The 23,017-nt window shown below is 34.1% G+C and overlaps 1 protein-coding gene across 2 annotated transcripts in view; it reads right to left on the bottom strand.

Moving 5' to 3' along the window:
* Positions 1-23,017, bottom strand: part of LOC126865645 (uncharacterized) — a 173,316-nt gene that overhangs the window by 67,443 nt on the left and 82,856 nt on the right. For both annotated transcript variants that reach the window (XM_050618423.1, XM_050618422.1), the window contains 5 exons: positions 7,412-7,546; positions 5,005-5,163; positions 2,952-3,125; positions 1,220-1,439; positions 204-505 (listed from right to left, as the gene is read on the bottom strand). In XM_050618423.1, the coding sequence (XP_050474380.1) occupies positions 204-505; positions 1,220-1,439; positions 2,952-3,125; positions 5,005-5,163; positions 7,412-7,546 (990 nt within the window). The remainder of the gene's footprint in view (positions 1-203; positions 506-1,219; positions 1,440-2,951; positions 3,126-5,004; positions 5,164-7,411; positions 7,547-23,017) is intronic.

The following is a 23,017-nucleotide window of genomic DNA, read 5'->3' as shown; positions in this document are numbered from 1 at the left end:
CGTAGCGGCGACATTGTTTTGTCCGGAGTTTGTTTGTCGATACGTTTAGTATGTCAAGACGGTGTCAATGTCTCAAGACAAAACATCGATTTGCCTCATCGACTCATGTGCCGCTAAAGTTGTAATGATAATATTCCATATTTTTCAGAAGCCCGTTTATCAGATATGAATTTGAATAAAACACTCGAAGGAAGAGAATTTACCGCGCTAATCGGGAAGCTTGGCAAACTGGTGATTGATGGAGAGCTCGGTTGAGGTAGTCTCAGTTCACTGGCCGCGATTGCTTGCTGAAGCTGGTCGTACTTTGGTCCACGTAGATATCTCTCCAGACATAGAACTACCGTTTGTCCAGTGCGCCGTAGCACCTCGACGGCCTCATGATTTGAATAACCCTGTAAAGAATGGCCGTCCACCTCTACTATTCTATCGTTTATTTGGATCTTGTTGCTCAAGTCTGCCGCACTGCCCTCGCTGATGCTCTTCACGAAGATGCCAGACAGCTCCTCTGTAATCGAAACGAGATAAGAGTGATTACTATGTAGCAAAAGAAATATTATATTCTAACTATGGTACGGAATACCGTATTTTGAATTTTTCTGTATTTCCGCAGTTTTAAGATGCAAGCAAGCAACTGCGAATCTATAAATTTTCAAATATACAAACGTCGAAACCTCCGAATGTTCGAAACTTCTAAAACTTCAAACTTACAAACCTTCGTACTTGGAAACCTCAGCTTTCTCAACCTTTGACCGGATGCTTAAACCTCGAAATTCTCCAACTTCTAAACTTAGAATTTTCAAAATATTCAAAGAGTTACGCAATTCTTAAATTTCCGAACTACAAAAGAACCTTCGAAACCCGAAATTCCCGAGTTTGTAGACCTCGTCAAATTTCTAAGCTTCGAGAGACCTTGCGATCCCCCAAAATTTCGAAACCATCAAACTTGTGAACCTCTAAAACTTTCGACCCTTTAAACTTCGAAACTCTCAAATTTGCAAATTTTCGAGCTTTCGAACGTTTAAAATTCAAAGACGCGAAATAATATACAAGTACGGGCTATAAACGTAACTCGACGAGTATCCAATTTTTCAGCCAGTCGCTAAAATTCCAAGGATCACCAAAGCACATTTCTCTGGAAGCTTCTAGTTCTCCACGCGTTACAAATAATTCACACGAAACAACCAAGGGCCATAACTCTTTGTGGCGCGCGAGGGATTACCTTTCTCGCAAACGTATCCAGCGATGGTGATCCCGAGGCCGTAAATGTCCTTCTTAAGCTCGACGGTGAACCGTTCCATTTCTGGCAGTGAGTTAACATCGATGGTGTCCATGGTGAGGACCGGAAGTTCCGGGATCTGCACCGGAACCGGTGGTATCACTGGCATCGCTCCAATTGGCAATGGGTTGCGTACTACGTCCACGATGAGACCTGGTCTTGCCTATTGAACAATCGTCCTTTTCCAGATAATAGCACCGACACAATAACATCGAATGATATTGCGTATTCTTGGAAGATTCAGCAAATGAGAAGTCGATTATGACGCACAAAATACAATGCCAGGGGATTTTTTTAGCGTTGCAGCGATTTAGACGAAGCAAGAAATTTTATAAGATATCTCACATTTATGTATGAGTCTGTGAAGAGGCAAATTGATTAATTCGATTTCTTATTAATTTCCAAATTTCACTACGCAAGTTCTGTTTTGAACAATTCTCCATTCATGTATGAGTCTCTTAGAAAACCAAAGTGATCACTTCCGCTTTGTATTCGTTTCTGTTGAAGTAATTACCTCAAGAAAAACTCTACACCTTTCTTTTTTGTGTATACGTGATCTAGAGACCATTGTTACGATGAGAATTGAATTTAGCGAATAAAATTCAAAATAAGGAGAGGACCATATTATTGTGCACTTGAATATAAATTTTGTTTGAGATTACAAGGTCTAGAAACAAAAGAGCTATAAGTAGATCTCTATTGTTGTTTCTTGTAGCCTTCAGCTAGAGCTACACACCATGGTTAACTTTTTGGTAATGTCCTTTGCTATAAATATATGAATTGTTATAAATATACGATCCCTACTGTATCGTAACACTGAAAGAGTGAGGACCTGGATCAGCATACACTATACCTGTACTTATACTTATACCTATACTTATTTCAGTATATTTTCCTATTACAAATTTATCAGTCAACCTCAACAATCTCTGAATTTAGGTAAGTACACGATTAATATTCAAGAAACAAAGTTTTTCAAGAAACGAGTCAATAGGGCATATGCTTTGAAGAGACCGAATTGAATAGCCTACAATTCGGTCAATTTTCTTATTTTCAGTTTAAAAAAAGTTGTGACTATTCTCGAAACGTGGATAAGGTAGATATTGAAAAATTATGTTTTAAATCGCGAAGTAAACTTACAAATGGACTTAAAGAACATTATGTCTAACGATATAATAAACGAGAATTATTACAAATTTCCAGGTACTTCATCCACAGTGACGCACGAACGATATTGCGTTATTGAGTGTCAGGATGTTTCCATGAAACTTTCCCGTTATGGAACCTTCCACCTGCACGTACCAAACGGTAACAACACTGTATCATTCCTGATCTTTTGAAGAGATTCTAATGATATCTAATAAAGAAACGATAATTATAAAAAAAAGTCTGGCAAAAAAGTTATAATTACAAATGTATTTTTAGGACATTTGGATATTCGATTCCCGATTCAGCGAAAGGATACTCGTTTACATTTTAATTTTACCACAGAGAGACAAGAAGGATCATCCGCTCGTTTCGTCTAAATGCTCTTCCCAGCACATTCAAAACGTTGATAATTCAAGATGAAAGGTTCCATGCAGAAAACGGTACAGTTGGCAGAAGGAACGTGTTGACGAAATGAAAGGATGAAAGGGTAGGAACGATGAAATGTCATAAGGTTTTGCCGACTCACATGCATCTCGACGTCGGATTCTTGAGAGAATATGTAGCCGTTGTCGTATGCGTTGTCGGGCTGCACGTGGCGTATGTTGTATGTCTCCGGCACGCTGTGTACCAGGTGGCGGTCCAACTCGTCCGGGTCACCCAGAATCTTCGTTGGTACGATCGGAGCGTGGCTGCCGAGTGCCTGAAACGTGCCGTTCCTTTGGAATTTCTGGCTCGAATTTCGGACCAACGATGATATACAATTCCTTCATTTTATTTCATGTTTATTTCTGCTATATTGCACGTGACATGATATTTAAAGACTACAGGGGAAGCACACGATAGGTCACACTTTATATCTTTCCTTTTCTTTTCTTTTTCATCTTTGTACAAGTAAAACAATGCTCTTTACAGGTTTTAGGATTTTGTATATTGCATAGGTCAGTCTCTTATTAGCAAAATTGTCTTTATATTTAATTTTGAAGTTGAACATGTGTCTTCATCCCCTTCTTAATTTTCAAAATATTTCTCATTATAGCGTTGCTACGTTGAGAACATTAAAATATTGCTTGTCTTAATGATTATATGGCTTCGATAAAATTTCAACATTATTTAGCACACATTTGCTTCAGGTCTTTGGGTCGAAGTCGTGTTCTCGAGAAATTGTTTCCCGGCGTTTCACCAGCATTGCAACCAGCTGCATCAAGGGTCTGAAGACGCGCTGATACCCTGACACTCTCAGAGACCATGCTGATTAACTCCATAAATTGGGTTGCATAGAAAAATGACAATTACTATTTTGTTAACAGTTACAAGTACTAATTTTTTTAATTTACCTCAGAATTTGCAATTATTCATGCTTCGTGATAAGTAAACTTATGATTTCTTTTTTGAGTTCTTCAATTTCTTCAAATATTAATTGTGTCTGAATAATATGAAATTGATGATCGTATAAAAAAGTGGAATTAATCAGTTTGGCTTCCCAGAGTCTCGTATGAGAATATAAGAATTAAAAGAAGTACGAATTGATTACAGTATATCTTATTCAAATTTCCAATATTTATAGAAAAGATTATTAAAAAATTGGTATCATTTTTATAAAAATCGAACGTGTTTCCTTTATATTTATACATTACATCGATTTTTTGTTAAGTTTCTTGGATTAATATATTAAAATAATAAAGGAGTTTTCAATTACATGTTAAAGCCTGAACAATCGAAATCTTTTATCGTGAAGTAAATTTATTTTAGTAATATCGTAAGTACGTTCCATTGTAAAAAGCAAATACGAGATGTAACTGCTGCGAAAGCGAGAAAAGTCGAACGACTTAAGTGCTTTTTATTTAATAATTCTTTCCAGTACTACAAGACGATCAATTATGGCAGTATTTACTGTGCAAACAGTCCGATCAGATGATTTAATGAAAACGCCCTGCTGCCATTTAATTAAGGAAAATCTCGATCAAGCCATTTCATTAGACTTTCCAAGCTAATGCTATAAAATCCAAGGACCGAGTGAAATAATAAGAAAAAGAAGTAGAAAATAATGTAAATATTTCCACTTGTAATAAAATAACGAAGAAAAATAGTGCTATTGATTTCAATCGGAAACTTTTAATTCTTATCAAATTTTTAAATCTTCAAACTTCAAAATTGATAATTTCTAACCCATCGAATCTTAAAGTTCTATAAGATTCTATAACTTTTACGTTTTCAAGTTTCGTGATATTCAAACTTTCCAGTCTCCAAGTCTTTAAATTTTTAAACCGTGCAATTTCCAAATGTTCAACTTTACAATTCCTATATTTTCGAATTCCCAAACCTTGAAAAATCCAAATTTTCAAAATACTTTTCTATTTTCTATTTTGCTAATTGTCAAATATTCAAGACCATCGACTTCTTCAATTCTCAACTATTTAAATTTTCGAAGCTTCGAATCTCAAAAATTCTCAAACATTCCAATCCTTCAACCTTCGAACGCGCAATTTCTTAAACGTTCGAATTTTTAAACTTTCGGAATATGCTCATTGAATAAAAAAATAAAAGAAACAGACAAAAAATGGAAAATTTGGATACAATACCTGGTAATCCGGTGACGTTGGTTCGACAGGTCTCGCGACAACGAGGCGCACATGTGTGCCGGATTGTCGCAGAACTGCCGCAACCTGTTCACTTCCCATTCCCCGCAGATTGACATCGCCGATTTGCAATATATGGTCCCCGCTCTGCAGCCGATTATCCTACAAATCGTACCGCGAACAGACCGTTTTTAATTCGGGAATCGATCATAGTTAAATGTTCTTGCCTCGTTTATTTTCTACTGTTTCCTCTCTTTTTTCAAATTTTTGATCGCCTATCTTTATGTTGCAGGACTTCTGGTTTTCGCATAGAAGTTCTGATTATGGCTGTGATTACAGTGGATACGTCGTTGCTTGTCGCTGATAATGGCATGGCTCAAAAAGCGTGAATTTTAACACTTTGCGGACTGCAGACGCGAATTCGCGTCTCGCATACTTCATGCGGTATCTTATAAAAATGTTAGCTATTGTTAATTAAAACAGTAAAAAAAAGCAATGGATGCTATAAACGACATGTTATCCAAGTGTTTTTACGTTACTTGCTTGAGTAATACGAAGCCGCTATCGATATATTGGTATAATATTTATTGCTCGGAAAGTTCCGATTTTTAATGAATTTGTTAACATAATAAATTTTGCTTAGTATCTCTCCATCGAGGAAATTGTTTCCAAGCATGTCACGCTAAAAAACGTTGCTAGAGATATCTGTAAACATGCTCGTTGTTTTTTAATAGAAAATTAAATAGAATTACACTCGTTAAATGCTGCTCGGAAAGCTTGTTCCGACTTTTAAGGAATTTATTAGAATAATAAATTTTGCTTAGTATCTCTCCATCGAGGAAATTGTTTTCAGGCATGTCACGCTAAAAAACGTTGTTAAAGGTATCTGTAAATATGCTCGTTGATTTTCAATAGAATATTACACTCCTAAATGCTGCTCGGAAAGTTCGTTCCGATTTTTAACACTTTTGTCGACATAAAAAATCATATTGGTAAGTTTTCCGCTGAAAAACCTGAAAGCTTCTGGTACGATGGAATATTCAAGTTGCGTGAAAGATGGAGAAACGTTGTGGAACAAAATGGCACTTATAAAATTCAATAAATGTAAATCGGAACGAACTTTGCCAGCGACCGTTTGAATCTTTTCAATCGCTCCAAAAATACGCGGAATTCAGGCTATATATGTTTGTCAAAGCATATGATCGTCAAAGTGTTAAAGAGAAAAACGTTTTAAAATTGACAGAATTGGTGAGATATTCCAACGCTATTTCTCATTTTGTGTTTATTAGCGACGACGAGTCCCTCCCTAAGCAGACAGATTCTGCGTCTTTCAGAAAGAAGAAAACGCTCGAGACATGATTTTTATCAAACAAATTTTCACTCCTTTCGTTTGATTTGATATCGCGAAAGCGGTAAAACCCTTCAGTTACAGCGTAACGAAACAACTGAAGATGAGCCGGTGTTGCTGTGGCAAAGTGCAGTTTGACAGCGGCGGTAAGTAAAAATTTTGCCTTCTCACGCAAAACTCATGGAAATATAAATACTGTTTTTATTTTTTACACGATATAAATAAAAACATAATATAAGCTTTCTATTCGATAAAATGAAATTTGGAATTCTTTCAGTTGTGCCGCTATCAATGCCAACCACCGAGGTATTTGGAAGAACTGACGAATGAAACGCCTATAGATCGAAGTGCATACACTCATAAAAAAGTCTATATACATATTTGATTACCTGGATGTATGAAGTTCATCAGAACGTCAATTCGTTCGAATACGCATCCACGGTAACCACAGCCTGATTCGATTTGCAATTTTATTGATGGTAAAATGTGGTTGAGGCTGCTAGAGGAAGAATATAGGGCAATCGAATGTTACGGAGTCTATGAATCGCTATTTATGAATGTACTGTCAAATGGAAAAACTTCAAATCATTTAACGAATGAAAAATTATACATTCTTTTCGCCCAATCTGGAGTTACTTAAAGAAAGTTAAAAGAAGAATCTCTTTAAATCTTAAGCTAAATAAATTGTGAATTGAATAAGTTTGTTCTAAGTTTATCTTCGAAACAAGTGATTAATTAAAATCTATCTTCTGTACTGTTTTTCCTTCATTTCTATTCGTTAATTCTTGTAAGTAACGAAGTTGAAAAGACCTTAAAAATTTAGAATGGCTTCGTGTTTTCAACAGGATTTAATTATCACAAAAGGATCGTGTCAATGTTATAGAAAATGAAATAAGATAAGATAAAATAAAATCATCGGTGAAAAGTATTTTATAAAATCTAAGTACGTATACAATTCCAGAATATCCATTGAGATTTGGTGTATAAAATTGAACGATTTTGAAGGACTGTGAAATTTTTAATAATTGTTTGAATAAGAGAAAATGTTTGCAATAAACTTACCCGATCGGCGACACCTCCAGGAAGGATCGTTTTAACGACAACACCGGTGCTTCGTCCACCGACGATTCCGAATCCAAGACCGCTGCCATCATTGATCAGATTTATAACTTCAACTTGTGCCCATTCCGTGTTCAGCTACAACAGAACAAACACATAAATTCCATTTGACGTTCCTGTTCGATTCTGATCCGCCATTCATCATAGGTTTATCTGATCCTGTATTAACGAGGATAAAGATGAAAACGATATATTTATGTAAAATATGGAAAAATAAAAGCACGGAAATTTCGTATTTAGTTCGAAGATTGCAAGGTGGAAATGGAAATTTTGAATTGAAAATTGAAATAGCAGAATTTATATTGCTATTTAAAGTTCAGCAATTAACAATAGAAGGTGAGCTCCTTGAAATTTGGTACATGGCACGTGAAATGGGATGTAGAAAGCTACATATCAGAGATTGGAAATTTGCAATTTAGAATTAAAGACTGGAAATTGGAAATTTGCAATTTGCAATTCAAGGCGTGAAATTTCTAATTTATTGTCTGTCCGACGAGTCGAGGCAATAAACGTAAACAAAGCGTGATTACCGCGGCTGCAACTATTGACTGCCGACTAGTGACATTCTGTCACTCTGTGACAGCCTGTCGTAGCCAATAACCGCAGCTGCAGCAATCACGTTTTGTTTACGTTTACTGTCTCGATCCGTTGGGCACGCTATAGGACTAAGAAAATAGAAAACTCGAAATTTAGAATTTAGAATTTTAGAATCCACAGCTCGCAAGTAGCTCAAAGAATTCGACACCGGAAAATTCGAAATTTCTACAAAAATTTAGAGACCAGGATCTAAGAACTTGAAACTTCAAATTAAAAAGTCTGGAATTTGGAATCCACGAGTTAGCGAACGTGGAATTTAAAATTTAGAACTTGGCGTATCAAATGTAAGCTGCAAACTAAGAATCCAGAAATTGAAAGGTCGAAATTAAAAACTGCAAAATGCCTAGCTTCCATCTTCTACTCTGAATTTTAATTTCGTTTAATCTCATCCCTCTTTCATTATATTTGAAATAACAACCAATGATATCAGTATTGCGATTGCAATACTCCCTTCTTCTCCCTTGTCACCGCTATGGGATAAAATGCAATAATGCTCTTTCATAAACGAACATTTAATACGTTATCGTATTAAAATCATTTGCGTCGTTCTACCGACGATCTCATCACGTTTATTCGTGGTTTTGAAACGAACCGAGCTAAAGGCACCGTTTCTAGAGGCCGTATAATTTTACAAAGACCATGCCCTGATCTGTTCATTCCCCAAAATAAGATAAAGACCAGCTCTTTGCACAGAACATATCCTCCATCTAGATTTTCCATTGCGAAACCGATTTTGAAACGATCTCAGGCGACGCCCGATACGTTTGAGTCTTGTGACGACAAAGACAAATTTTAATATCAGACACGTTGTAAGGATTATCAAAATAATATTATTAAAATAGATTCAAAGAACATTCAGGGAACTCGATTGTATACTTCACGATGAATAAATGATATTTTATTTGAACTTGTATTTGGAATTGGAATTTTTATTTGTACTCTGCAATTTTTTATGGAAATTCTATATGAAATTGCATGAAGTTGTTCTAAGGAATAGAATCGTTAAAAAATAATATTAAGAAGAAATCGGGAAGCTTTGTTATATGTATATTATTCGGCCCATTTACAAACAATTGCACTTTTAGTGAAATTATTATCCTTTTATCTTAAAGGAGAAAATCATTACAAAAGTAACATCAATACAAGATTGAAAAGTTTCATTGTATGGATATTAAAGGATGAATGAATTTCTTCATCCTCCAAAATCTTGTATTTTGAATTTCAATTTATACTGAAAATTGTATTGGAGTTATTCTAAATTTTGTTGTAAATATTACACTCAAAAGAGGATAAAACTCTAATTGTTCTGGTTAAAAAATTCTATTTCATTTAAGAAACTATTGTACTACAGATGTTACAAGAAGTAAAATTAAACTCGTGAGATTTTATAAAGAAATGCTATTTTTCCTTTTCGCTCTTTCAATTTTATTGCCTGAGGTGTGTCCTCTCTCGACAGATAACAAGATACGTTAAAGTTGCAAAGAAAAATGCAAAAAGAAAGTTGATGCAGTGCCGAGGAAATTCGTCGCTGCAGGCCATCCTGAAACCATTCATTGATCCACGACACCTACACTCATTTATTACACGTACACGAAATGCTTTAGCAAAAAGGAGAACAGTCCATTGTTGTAACATCGTAAAATGTTATCACGAATTCTTCGAGAAAAATAAAAATTTTAATTTCCGTATAAAAAGCTAATAAAAGGCGGACTCTTTATTTAAATAAATTTATAGATTTGTTTAATATCCTCTGGTTAATAAGTTTAACGTTTCGAGGACGAAGATAAGAAAAAGATATAAATTTTCGAAATTGCGAAAAATATTCCCAACGAACAAAATATTTCTATGCGGATGGATTCTGTGTTTTATCTCAGATTTTTCTTCCTTTGTTTCTATGTTTATTTATTTCTTCACTGTAAGCTCTGCTTAGCCTCCTTAGGGATGCTGACACGTATCTGGATTCTGGCTACGGCTGAGTATCAAAGTGATGTGTAAGTCAGCCCATTGCTTACTTGTCGGAACTTCAATTTATCGAAATCTTAAAGTTGAAATTTCGGATTAAAAGTTCTGAAGTTCAAAGTTTCGCGATATTTCAAACTTCGAATTTGGAATTTCAAGCTTACAGATAGAAATTTGCGATGCGAAAGTTCGACGAGCCGAACGTTGAAAATTGAAAAGATATTTTAACTTTGATATTTCAGCTTGGTATCTGGGCTTCTAATCTACGAGATCCTCGGCTTTTAAATTCCCCATTGTAAGTTTCGAATTATTTTATTATTAAGAAAAATAAACGTCATTTATGTTTATAAATTACGAAAACATTTGCAAGTAAGAAAAACATAATTTAAAGTTATAACTTACAATTATGTAACTATCGTATACTCTTCAAATTTTGCTTCCCAAAAAAATAAACAAATAATTGTTCTTTCCTACTCTCAATAAATTCATCTCAAAATCGTTGGTATTTCGTTTCACGTTTATTCTGTGATACCCGTTTCAGACAAACAAAATTTTAATTTCTCTAACGAAATTGTGTAAATATCATAATTAACGTGACGAAGTTTTCTAATTATCGCTCGAGCTAGCAACGAGGTAAGGAGGAAGAAGATCACAAGAACCTGAGATATGGGTCAATAGTTCTCGTTAGAACGAAAAAATGTACGGAAAGGAAGTACAAGAGAATGGATGAACGAAGTCTTTGAAAATCCGCATTGTTTCTTTCTTGTTGTTTCGTTTAGGTAAGAAAGTTGGTGTTTTTCAGTAAAATATCAAATGACGAAGGAGAAATAAGTGAAAATAAATAAATTAGTCGATACAACATTTACTAAAATATTTGACATTTATTGAAGCGGATGACAAATTCTTACGTCGTGTGGTATAGATCGTTCTCAATTTGATCACTGTGTACATCGTTAAAAAAAAATGTTTAACTTTAAGAAAAATTTAAATAGATTCGTTCGATTGTGTTCGAATATTCCTCCGTTTGGTGTTTAAATAAAAACAAATTTGAAAAAATATTAAATAATGAAACTTTCTCTCAGGAAATCTCAGGAAATCTGTTAAGGAACAATCTCAATATTTCAACTAGTCCATTAACATAATAAATTGTTAGATTACAAGACATTTTCCTCGTTCCTGTATTTTCATTAAGCAGGGAAACCTACGACAGAGATATTACTGGAAGTACAAGCACCTTATTTTCGTTTAGCTTTCAGGAAGGTATGTAGCAACCTCTATTAATCAATTCAAGGAAGGCAGAGTTATTTTTTCCTATTTTATCAGCCGTATTTTGCCGAGGCAAAGCAATTACGAAGAATCTTATATTTCGTTATTTGCTTCTATTTTATTATCTTATTACTCTTGGTTCCCTTATTCTAATGAACAAATGACATTTCATCAATTTAGGATGACTTAAATGGCGAAAGTAGAGCTCTTGTTATTCTTCGTTCCCTCGTTCCAATGGACAAATTATATTTCATCAATTTAGGAAGATATAAATAGCAAAGATAGACGTCTTGTTATTGGTTCCTTTATTCTACTGAAAAAAATTATTGTATATTTCACTATAATGTAGGATAATTTGGCTAATAAATAAATTAATTATCATGGTAAAAGAATAGACCTTTTATTATTCTTATCCTAATAAACAAATGATCTTTCCTATACGAATGATATAATATTTTTATGAAGAAATGATACTAGATAGGTTTCTTATTACATATATCCTAATGAACAAATCATTTCAACAAGTTAGCGAGATTTAAATAGCAAAAGTAAAGTTTTCATCATTGGTTTTCTTATCCCAATGAACAAATTATATTTAAATAGTAAATAAGTAAAAAATTAAACATTCTATTATTGTTGCTTCTTTTATTCTAATGAAGAAATAATATTTCACCAATTTGGGATAAATTAAATAGGGAAAGTATAAAGTTTCTTTAGTCAAAGATTGGCAAATCTAAGACGTTATCAAGACAACAATTACAACTTGAAATCTTGTTACGAGTACGCCCTTAAAGTTTCGATGGATTGCTTCCCCTTGAAAAAGCATCTTCCCTTTTCTTTTTCTCTTTACCTTCTTTTGCTTTATGGATGTATCCTCTGGCGATCGACTTTATCAAAGTGAGTTAAACACCAAGTAATATAGCTGCAGGCCAAGTAGCGAACTGTACTGATAATAAAATTCCTCTTGGAACGATGTATTTTTCTTTATCGTGAAACTTTCAAGTGGAGAAATCAATAACGAAGTATCGATAAAGATCATTGGAATTTATAGGGAGATTATTTGAGATATTCGCGAGAGTGAAGATTTTGTGAAGAAATTTGATGTTTTGAAATTCTGATGATATCTTAAACTATCAGCTTTAGAATGCAACATATTTTATTCGAAATCTTAAGTTTGAAACTTGAACATGCAAACATCAACTTGCAGATATTTAATTTACGGTCTCTGAAGTTTCAAATTTCAACCTTTTAACATTCACTTCTCAACTTCCAAAATTCACGTTGCAAGTTTCAAGTTGCAATGTGCAACTTTCACGAGTATCAAATTTCAACCTTTTAACATACGTCTATCGACTTCCAAGCTTCACGTTTCAAGTTTCAAATTTCGACATGGAACCTGCAACTCTGAAAAGACTTTCAAATTTCCACTTATCATTTCCAATTCTCCGATTTGAAGTTTCTCATTTTGAGTCCGGAAGCTGAAATTTTTATGCTTTCAAGCTTTAGGATTTAAATTTCAAGTTGCACCTTTCAAACTTCAAACGTGAAGTCTCAACCTTCAACTTTCAGAATTTTAACGTTAAAAAACGTTAATATTTCCGAATCTCAAATTTCAATTTTCAAATTTCGTGTCTTGGGTTTTTCACATATTCGATAACAAATTCTTTCAGCCTTAAAAATCAATAAAATTATTATTTTGAACATTTTTTTCGTCGATATTATCATCTTTGTTGTTTCTTCTTCTTTTTGCAAGAATACCGTACAAGAAATTATGTCAATGTATGAAAAACCAATAACGAACGATTAATTCACGCCGAATTCAGGCGTTAATTATTTCTGACACCGATAACGAAGTTGCTCGAAAGAAACCAATAACTTGTGGCGAGTCAAGCGAGGTTCACTTTAAACCGATAATTTAATTAATTTCATAATGTTGTCACGGTATTAATCGCTCACAACAAATATCTTTCTATATATTTGCAATATTTGCTAACTAGATTGTGTTCGAAAATTGCTGAAAATTATATATAATCGTTGAATGGTACAGTAATTACTTTGTTAAATTGATCAACAATAATTTTCTACATTATGGACAAAATGTATAAATGGAAAATGTTAAACGAATTTAATTACGAATATCATTAATTAGCTGTATCAGTCTAATTGTTAACGATCAAAACATTTGGGCAATTACTATTGCGATGATAACGGGCAATATAACTTTTGCATTGTATCGAGTGATTATACGTAAAGAACTGCAAAACTGATCATAACTATGATCGATCCATTAATATCTCTTGTAATCGTACAAAAATACCCAAATAATGTTCGCACGAGTATTTCAACAAAATATTCGTCTTAATATGAAATTTAAAAAATAAAGATTAAAGATCCATTAAACTTGACGAAGAATACGATAGAAAAAGGAAAGAAAATGATCTTTGTCTTATTTAAAGAACCAACTATTCTCACGATTTCGTTGTATAATCTTGCAGAATATAAAAGAATAGGTAATTTTTATATGGTATCCACTTTAGTCTTCAAATTAAATAAAATTGTTCACAATTATTCTAACGATTTCGTTATACCACTCTACCAGAGAACGAAGAAGCAAACAATTTCTATGTGATATCGTAGATAAGTAAGGAATCTGACGTTAATCTCTAGGGGATGATTTCACCCTGAAGGACCAAAAAAAAAAAAAAAAAGAAAAGAAAAAATAGCAGCAAGAAAGAAATCTTCCAATAACTCGATCGAAAGTTCTTCATAAATCAACGAAAGTTCAAACATATCGTAAATTTCCACGTCAATTAACCTATAAACTCCACCCTCGTAATTTATCAACCCCTTACCGCCACGCAGGCGGTAAAATGTATCGGCGTTTAGCCAAAAACCATTCTATCATTGAAACGATACAAGCCAGTTCCATTAACGATACGTATTCAGCTGGCGTAATAGAGCAACGCGTGACTCACGGTTCGAAAACGATAGGAGAAAATAGAAATACGCGATGGTACCCTGACCGACAAGCAAACGACAAAACGATTTTCAAACGTGCATACACGCGATTGAACGTACATACGTGAAATTGGCAATGTTTCGTCGGCGAGAGAACGTTGGTTACGTTAATATTCAGAACGTTGCGTCGTTCGAATCGTTGGTGAAATTATAATAGTCGTGATATTTCGTCGATCGAGCGGACTACTTCGAAACGAACGGGAATCGTCGTTTCCCCGGGGGTGGAATTGCTCTTTCACATCGACGATTCCGTTTCCTATGCGGCTACCACCGCCAGAGTGCCAGTTCTCATTATCGAGGGAAAAAAAGACGTTTTACGAGTGACTGGCGAAGGGCGGGGAACAGCAAGAGGCGACACTTTGACAAAGGAACCACTTCTAGATGCAGGCGAAACGGTACAACCAATTTAGACCGGATATCCGAGTACTTGGGCCACCCATTATTACACGAACTTCGGTTCAAGAACCGGATACGAACCTAAGTACCCGAGTATCCGAATTCGAATCCCGGTACTCGACTATTCGGATTTGATTTTTCCCTCGCGGTTACTCAAACACGTATGAACAGTACGTATGAAGCTTTCCTTATACGTTAAATTTATTAATATAGCTGAACCTTGTTAAGTGAATTCCTGGAAGAAAAATGTTTATCCGAATACTCGGATCTGAATTGAGTGAGCATCCGAGTACTGAAATTCGAGGGCCCATAGATCCGAGCAATAGCGAGGGCTCTGTGCCCAAACGATTATTTGTTAAAGTTATTTATTCATTTTGGAATTTATTATCTTTTGAAATTATAGTAAAGCATATTATACTGAAAGAGATAGGAAACTTTGTATTACGATGAATTTTGTAATTGTACTACATTGATATTTGTAACATTTGCTGTGAATATTAGGTCGTCCGAAAAGTTTCTTTCGTTTTATAAGGAAATAATGGATGCACATTTTCCGTTTTATATTATTTTATCGAATTACGTATGATCCATTTTGTTCTATCAAACTAAAGATCACAACGTTCGACAGATTAGGTTTCATGTTTGTATAAAGATGCGTTGTTGTAAAACACGTATCTGTAAAAGAAAGACACTTTCCGGACAACCTAGTAGATTTGTATTACTAATGTTTGTAAAACAGAATGCACGGATTTTCACTCGCGATAATTTGCTCGTAGCGAGATCTGTTAATCAGCAATGCCGAGGCAATGGTTGTAAAATTGTTTAGATTTGACAATATTTATAAGAAATATATGTAATAACAAATGTATGTATGTTTGTAATTTACTTACAACGTGTTTGTTCGTAATAAATATTTCTGTATTTTATTTACAACATACACTTTTGCAATGTATTTGCGATATATTGTTTGAAAAACTATCGTTATATCATATTCCTTATTTCCTAACTATTTCATTGTATAAGGTTGATATAAATACATACTGGAAAAAGTATTATCTCTGATACATAGACAGTGATAACACAGGTATATTGTTAATCGTTAGAGGTTAAGATAAAGTAAAGAGATGAGTTTAGTCATTTCAAATATCCGGCTTGTCTGTACAACCAATTTAAAGGGACAAGGCATCGAGTAACATCAAAGGTATCGCCTGGAGTGTCGCTTCTTGTATATTCCCACTCTTTGCTACTGGGGCTTATTGCTTGTCTGTGGTAAGATTAAAGAATTCACGAGGAAAAAAACAAGAAATTCAGAATAAGTAAATTAATAGAATCTGTAAGACCTTGGAAAGGCCTAATTGAATATCTATGCATCGATGCATAGAAATCGATCCTGTCTATGGAAACAATGTCTAATGCGGTGGTTGGCCCAAGGGAAGCAAGAGCGTCACGCGATGAACGTGTCTCGTCTGTTTTGCCTGTGAACCGCTTCGAGAGTAACAGTATGTGCTGAGAATGAGTTAAACTTTCATTTAACATTTTCATATTTCATACCATAAATGGTATTTTCACCGCGAACGATGCAATTTAATATACTGCAGGGCTTCCGTTATCCGAATTAATAGGCAAACCAAGCTGTTAATGGAGTTTTCAAGTACCGGAACAATCATTTCTCTGATATTAAATTTCATTTTTCAAATACAAATTGAGATTAATGATTTCTTTAAATATTTACGGATCTCGTGTCTCCTTTACTGTTAAGTTACTTAATTCTTCCAACCTAAGTAACTGCATGGGTCAAATCAGAATTTGATGTTCCCATTTGTGTAAATCCGACGTTATTATCGTCTCTATCGCAATGAAACTGTTTCGTTACGTCAAGATAATTGAGCTTTTTCCTACTGTCGCCAGCGTCACAGGAATCTACGTGCTTCGGATAATTTTTAATATTATTCTTTTTGTGTTTTCGTGTCTGTAATTGTGTCTTTTACGGCGCTCGCACTTACACCGCTTTCGACTTTTTTAATTACGTCGTGTTTTGTTTCCATAGTTATAGAATACCATATTATATTTTAATTATATTTGTTACAATATTATAATATCAGAATATTATAATTTCGCTACTCAATCGAATCAAGCAAAGAATACATTGTATATGGAAAAGTCTTGGATGGAAAAAGGTATCCGTTAATGGGAAATACTATGTTCGGATAATAGAATTATGGTATTCAAATAAGGGAAGCTTTACTGTACTGCGATATATTTTGTCGATAATATTTACTGAATTATTTAATACTCATTGAAACAGATAGCAAATACTACGGTTATGGATCATTCTCAATTTGACTACTTGGAAATAAACACAAATTATCCCCTCAAGGAGGAGAAATTGCTGTTTCATATCGACGATTCCGTTTCTTACACGGCTGCCACCACCAGTCCCAGTTCTCATTATCGAGGGAAAAAACGTTTTACGAGCCACTGGCTTATTGCTTTTCCCTTTATACCATAGGTAAAACCAAGGAATTCACGGGAAATCGATTTTTTGTTGCCTCTCCCGAGGATTCGATCTTTACGACGAAGTTCGAACAATTACAATTTCGATGGACAATTTGCCATGTTTTTTGTTAGAAAAATTCGATTTTTATGTTTTCTTAACAAGATTGTTGCTTTATAAAATTGTTAATTACCGTCGTGTTTCAATGAAATCGAATAGATAAAAAGAAGCAAAAGTATCGTATGTCGGATTTGAACACTATTTGGATAAGAGTACAAACGATTGATTCATAAAAATCACTATCTTCAGAATTGATAAGGAAGTAAATCGTCAAATTTTTTATTTTTATAGATTAGAAGCAATGTAGAGTAATTACAGAATTACATAATCTGAAGTTATTAGTTGCAAGAGTGAACGAGAGTTGAATTATACAAACGTCACGAGGAAACTACGTGTATTTAATATTTCATTTCAGAGGAAACATTTCATACGCGGTAACTTAATAGTTAATTCTGGCGACGCGACGTTGGTCACCGGTGGCTTCTGCACCGCCATCAGATACTATTTCACCGTGCTTGCGTTAAACGTGTTAATGAACTAAGGAAGGTATATAATTTACGAGAAATTAGAAAAACTTTATATCATAACGTTCTTTAGCTTGCGCGTTTTCTATTGTCCGGAAAGTGTCTTTCTTTCACAGACACGTCTTTTACAACGATGCATCTTTGTACAAACATGAAACCTAATCTATCAAACGTTGTGATCTTTACCTTGATAGAACAAAATTGATCATACGTAATTCGATAAAATAATATAAAACGAAAAATGTTGTGCATCCATTATTTCCTTCTAAAACGAAAGAAACTTTTCGGACGACCTAATACATTTTTTCGTAGCACGTACATTTCGTACATTGTTGCGCATTTAAATTATCCATAAATACATAATCGCCCGCGATCTAATTACGCATTATTATACAATTTTGAAATACGTGAACTTGTACTTCTAACTTTTTCGTGTTATCATAATTTACATTTTTTGATAAATAATTTCTTACGTAAAAAACAATGTACTTTAGCTGCTACAGAACAAAGGAGTGGTATTACTATTTTCTGTATATGTCGACCTAGTTTTTGGGGTGAAGGGGGGGGCAGTGCGCGAAGTCAGAATTTTCTTTCTTTCATGTTCCTATCTTTATTCAAAAAACAATCATAGAGCGTCCTACTTTCTGCAATCGTTCGATTTCCCTGCACTCGTTCTTTCACCACCTAAGATCACAAAAAAACACCGCTAACATTGTTTAATTATTCCCGACTGAAATGTCAGCGGTTCAGTTTAAAAAATTCAAACACCCAGTGATGAGTAAAAAATTCGAATATTAAATTATGAATACAAAAGTGTACAGAAACTGATGAATAATTTATATATACGCGACCTCGAAGGAGGGTTATTTCCTAAATTCCTTTATTTAATATATTCATCAATTTCTGAGAACAATCTATAAATAATTTGATTGAATTTATTTTTTTACAGTGCGAGAAAATTTCATATTCTGGATTTAAAAATAGGGCACGTTTAATAAGGAAATACGATGAAATACGACTGACGAAAAGTGTGACTTTACAAGAGAGACATTTTCCAAGAAGAGGAAGTGCTTCATTTGTTAATTGATTTATTTTATTGAACTATCGAGGAAAAAATGTTTTCGCTCGGCTTCCGCAATCAGAATATTTACAAAATCAATATTCTTCCACGCAGGAGTTATGCTGAAAATTTTTACATAAAAATACATCGGATCCAAACGAATTCCGAATAGTTTCAACAACTTAATTCCGTCGAATAGTTTGAAATAAACTTTTCTCGTCATTGCGCTGTTACTTCGCGATCGAAAATTTTCAAGGGACCTTAATGAATTAAGTGGAACGAGGAAAAGTTTACAAATGGATCGAGGGAAATGTTACATGAGTATAGCATAAAAACATTTTTAGCACTGACAGGCTAACAAAATTACGATATCTATATCCAACTATTTACAAAAGTTCATATTCTTACAATGAATAAAAATAAAGCAATTACATTTCATATTTTGCTTATGAAATATGTAAAAATACTCAGAACAAGCAATCAGACAAAATTGTAGCAGATTGTTCAGCAAGATTTATACGTTTGAAATTGGCAGGATCATCGAGATTAATATTTTTTTAATCTTTTCAATTGCAGATTCTTTCGGCGTGATTGTTAGAGAATCGAACAAATTATATCAACGACAGATAAATATTAATTTTTCCATCATAAATTCTCTTAACCTTTGTGGAATAAAAAACGATAGAAAATTATACCAAATGATGTAAAAAAGATCTACGTTCTTCTAATCGACAAAACAGAAAAATGGCTTCTTCGTTTAACTTTCAACCTTTTTAACGCAATCAAATTGAAAACTACGAAATTATACCAAATGATACGAAAAGATTTGTATCTTCAGAATCGACAAGACAGAAAAGTCTCTTCTTTTCTTTAACCTCCAACGCGGATTTTGCTAAAGTTATCGAATGAAAAAATACAAGAGCATCGGGAATAATTCAAAGAGATTTTATACCCGCGATTCGCTACAGGATAAAAGTGAAATGCACCTTTCAACTTTTTTCAGATGCAGATTCCTTTGAGATAATCGGATTAGATGAATCGTCCTGTACACTTTTCCAAACGTAAACGAAACCGTACGACCATGTTATCGACAAAACGAGCGCCAAGGATTAAAGCAAGTTCGATTGCGCTCGTTTTTTTTCAATTACGAATTGGCGACGGGTAAGCAGCTTGGAAATTCGTCGCGATTTTGCCTGGCAGGGGTAATTGAATCCGAAGCTATCTGTTGGAAAAGCAACTTTCCGTCGAGTTTGCTCGATTTTCTATCGCCTAAAGGTACCTTATCAACCAAAGTACGGAGCTCCGTTTCATTTCCATCTTTCTCTTTCCCTTTTCCCAAGCAAACTTCCATCGGTCGATTCCTCTTTTCTCGCTGTGTCCTTCGTGTATCACGAATCATAATTGAAGGTGATTCTGAAGCGAGAATTGCTGATACGGCTTCAACGAAAGGAACTTTATACTCTTCTGTGTCGTAAGTTCTGCTCAAGACGACTTAGCACGAAAGAAAGAAGGGTTTCGTCTATAGGAATTCGAACAACTGAACCGTCGAAAATGCGATCGAAAGTGTAAAGTAGAACTGAAGCGTCTTAGAAAACGCTCCGACACCTTGTTCTGTCTTGAGCGTTTTAATATTTGAGAAAATAAACGAGCTGGGTAAATACTTTTCTTCCTTCAATTTAGTCTTTAAATGCATAGAGTTGTTCTTTGACAAGACTCGTACACTAACGTTGTCACTCAAAAATACTTAATACAATATAATACAAAATATTGGATACTTATTTGCTTCAGATAGGATGCAATTTAATAAAATTATGGATGAAAGCATCTGTGTCAGGATTTTACTTCTTTGTGATTGACATATGCTTGATAAAACATTAGTTTGTATGGAAAAGTTCATTTTTTAAAACACGGTATGATTCAATTTTAAAAATTGACGTTGGTAATTGTCGAACCTTACGCGACTGTCCTGTGACGTGGAAAACATGAAAAATCTTCAGGTTGTATGATTTTTGAAGCATTGCAATTTAGACAAATCTGAACTCTTCTTCTCAAAGAAAAATCTCTTTCCTATTTCTTTTTCTAATTACGTGTAAGAAAAAGGCTACAGAAAAGATGATGAATTTTTTGAATTATTTTTCTACGGGTTGGTAGCGTGTAAATCGTAATTTATAAAATTGTAAAAATTATTTGTACATAGAATTGTTCGAGTCACAACTTGTAACTTGTTTGTAACTTACTGTACAATAAAACAATAAATACAACCAGATATCTCTACTTTTCCCTAATAAATAGAAAAATACGTAAATATCTTCAAATGTATTATTTCTAACATTTCTAAACAACTTGAAATTAAACTATACGCTTTCTTCGCTAATTGTTGCTCCGATTAATTGAACTATTCGGTTCGTTGAGAACGAATTCTTCGTCGTATTTAATATTTAAAATTCCAATGGAGGGCCAATTACACTGCAAACAAAGCTACGACGTAATAAGACGTGTAATGAGACGATCGTAATTAGTGACCATCTTCCTCGTGTTCGTAGAGCAAAAACGCGAGTCGTGCGCGTTACCAGAGCAGAAAATCACGTGTTACTCCGACAGCCTTCCTATTTGCACTCTATTAAACCGAATTCTAGTTTTCGGTTTAATTTCATGAGAAAAACGAACCATAGCCAGCTGGAAGAATAGTCTGAAGAACTGGCTTTATTGATCCTCGACCAATTACTTCCGGTTTAAGTACCACTCACGTCTCCGGGAAATTACTCTTATCCCAGTTATCGGAGAATTTGTACAATTTTCTTTGACATACATTTCACGTTCGTCGGATAGTATTATAAAATAAAATACGACGGTCCTATTGTGTATAATTGGATTAACATTGTCAATAGAACTAAAAAAAATTTTACTTGCGGATTATTATTTGTCAATGATCCTTCGCTGAAATAAAATAGTACTATAAAATAAAATATCAAGATCCTCTCGTTTATGATTGGATTAATATTAGTAAAATTTAGAAATTAAAAAATTACAGATTACTCCGTATCGATGATCCTTCGTTTAAATAAATAAATAACACTAATCATTTTTGTAAAGCAAGCAGAACTAGCAACGTGAAATTGAATTACTAATAATTAAACGAGAGCAGTTGCACAAGTTTATCACAAAGTCTAACAATTTTAAGAATTGTAAGCCAGGTGATTGTTTCATTCGATGTAAAATTGTAGAATCGTGAAGATTGTTTGCACGATAATAATTTATAGGCCCGGTTTATTAATAATCTGTCAATTCACCAAAAAAATTGGGAAGATAATTTGATCGAAGAAAAATAAAATGTATATTTTGTGGAATAATTCCTCTTACAATTTGACATCGATATTCGTTTAATCTTTGTTGTTATTAAACAATTTAGTTAGTAGCTTTTTAATTTGATGACATTAAAGATAGAAATATTTAACGTGACAAAGCAACCTCTTCCCCTAAATATACAAACTATTTATAAACTTTACAAATAATTGAACTTCGAATATTTAAAAAAGGAATTGGAATGCTTCTTCTATTGGTACAAAACAATTATTTCACTTAACAGAGGAAACCAGTACGACATTGATAAATTGTCTCGTAATATCTCTCACAGGAAAACTCTTACATCCCTAAACTTACGAATTCGAAATCCCGAAACTTGTAAATTCCTAGATATGCGACTATAGTTCAATAGATATACCTTGATCCCATAAAGAAGACTAATTTCGAACAATAGATAAGAACCCTGAAGAAACCAGACCCTGTAACAATCGAAAGCTCATAATCGACAGATGTCTCCAGAAAATCCAGCCAGAACTTCCCCAGAAGCCCTTTCATCTCGCCAAGAAAAATCACGCGGTTCTTTAGAGTTCAGCTTCATCGAACTTCATCAATCAGCGGGAATACCGGAGAAAGTTCGACGAATTCCCTGGAGGGCGGTCATCACGAGACCATTTCCATCGAAATGGCTGGAACACCTCGACGATAACTTCATTTCCATTCCAATCGTCTTATCGGTCTCACCGTGAAACGACTCGAGCGAGAAGAAACGAGCGGAGAAAAAAAGGAAAAGAAAAAGAAAAGAGCTAACTTACGGAAGAAAATCAGAAGCGCGAAAGATATATTCAAACGAGGGCAATTACACGGCCGATCGA

The sequence above is a fragment of the Bombus huntii genome, chromosome 5, assembly GCF_024542735.1.
Source record: "Bombus huntii isolate Logan2020A chromosome 5, iyBomHunt1.1, whole genome shotgun sequence".
Lineage (NCBI taxonomy): Eukaryota > Metazoa > Arthropoda > Insecta > Hymenoptera > Apidae > Bombus > Bombus huntii.
The sequence above is the reverse complement of the archived record's forward strand: the minus strand, read 5'-3'. Positions and strand labels throughout refer to the sequence as shown.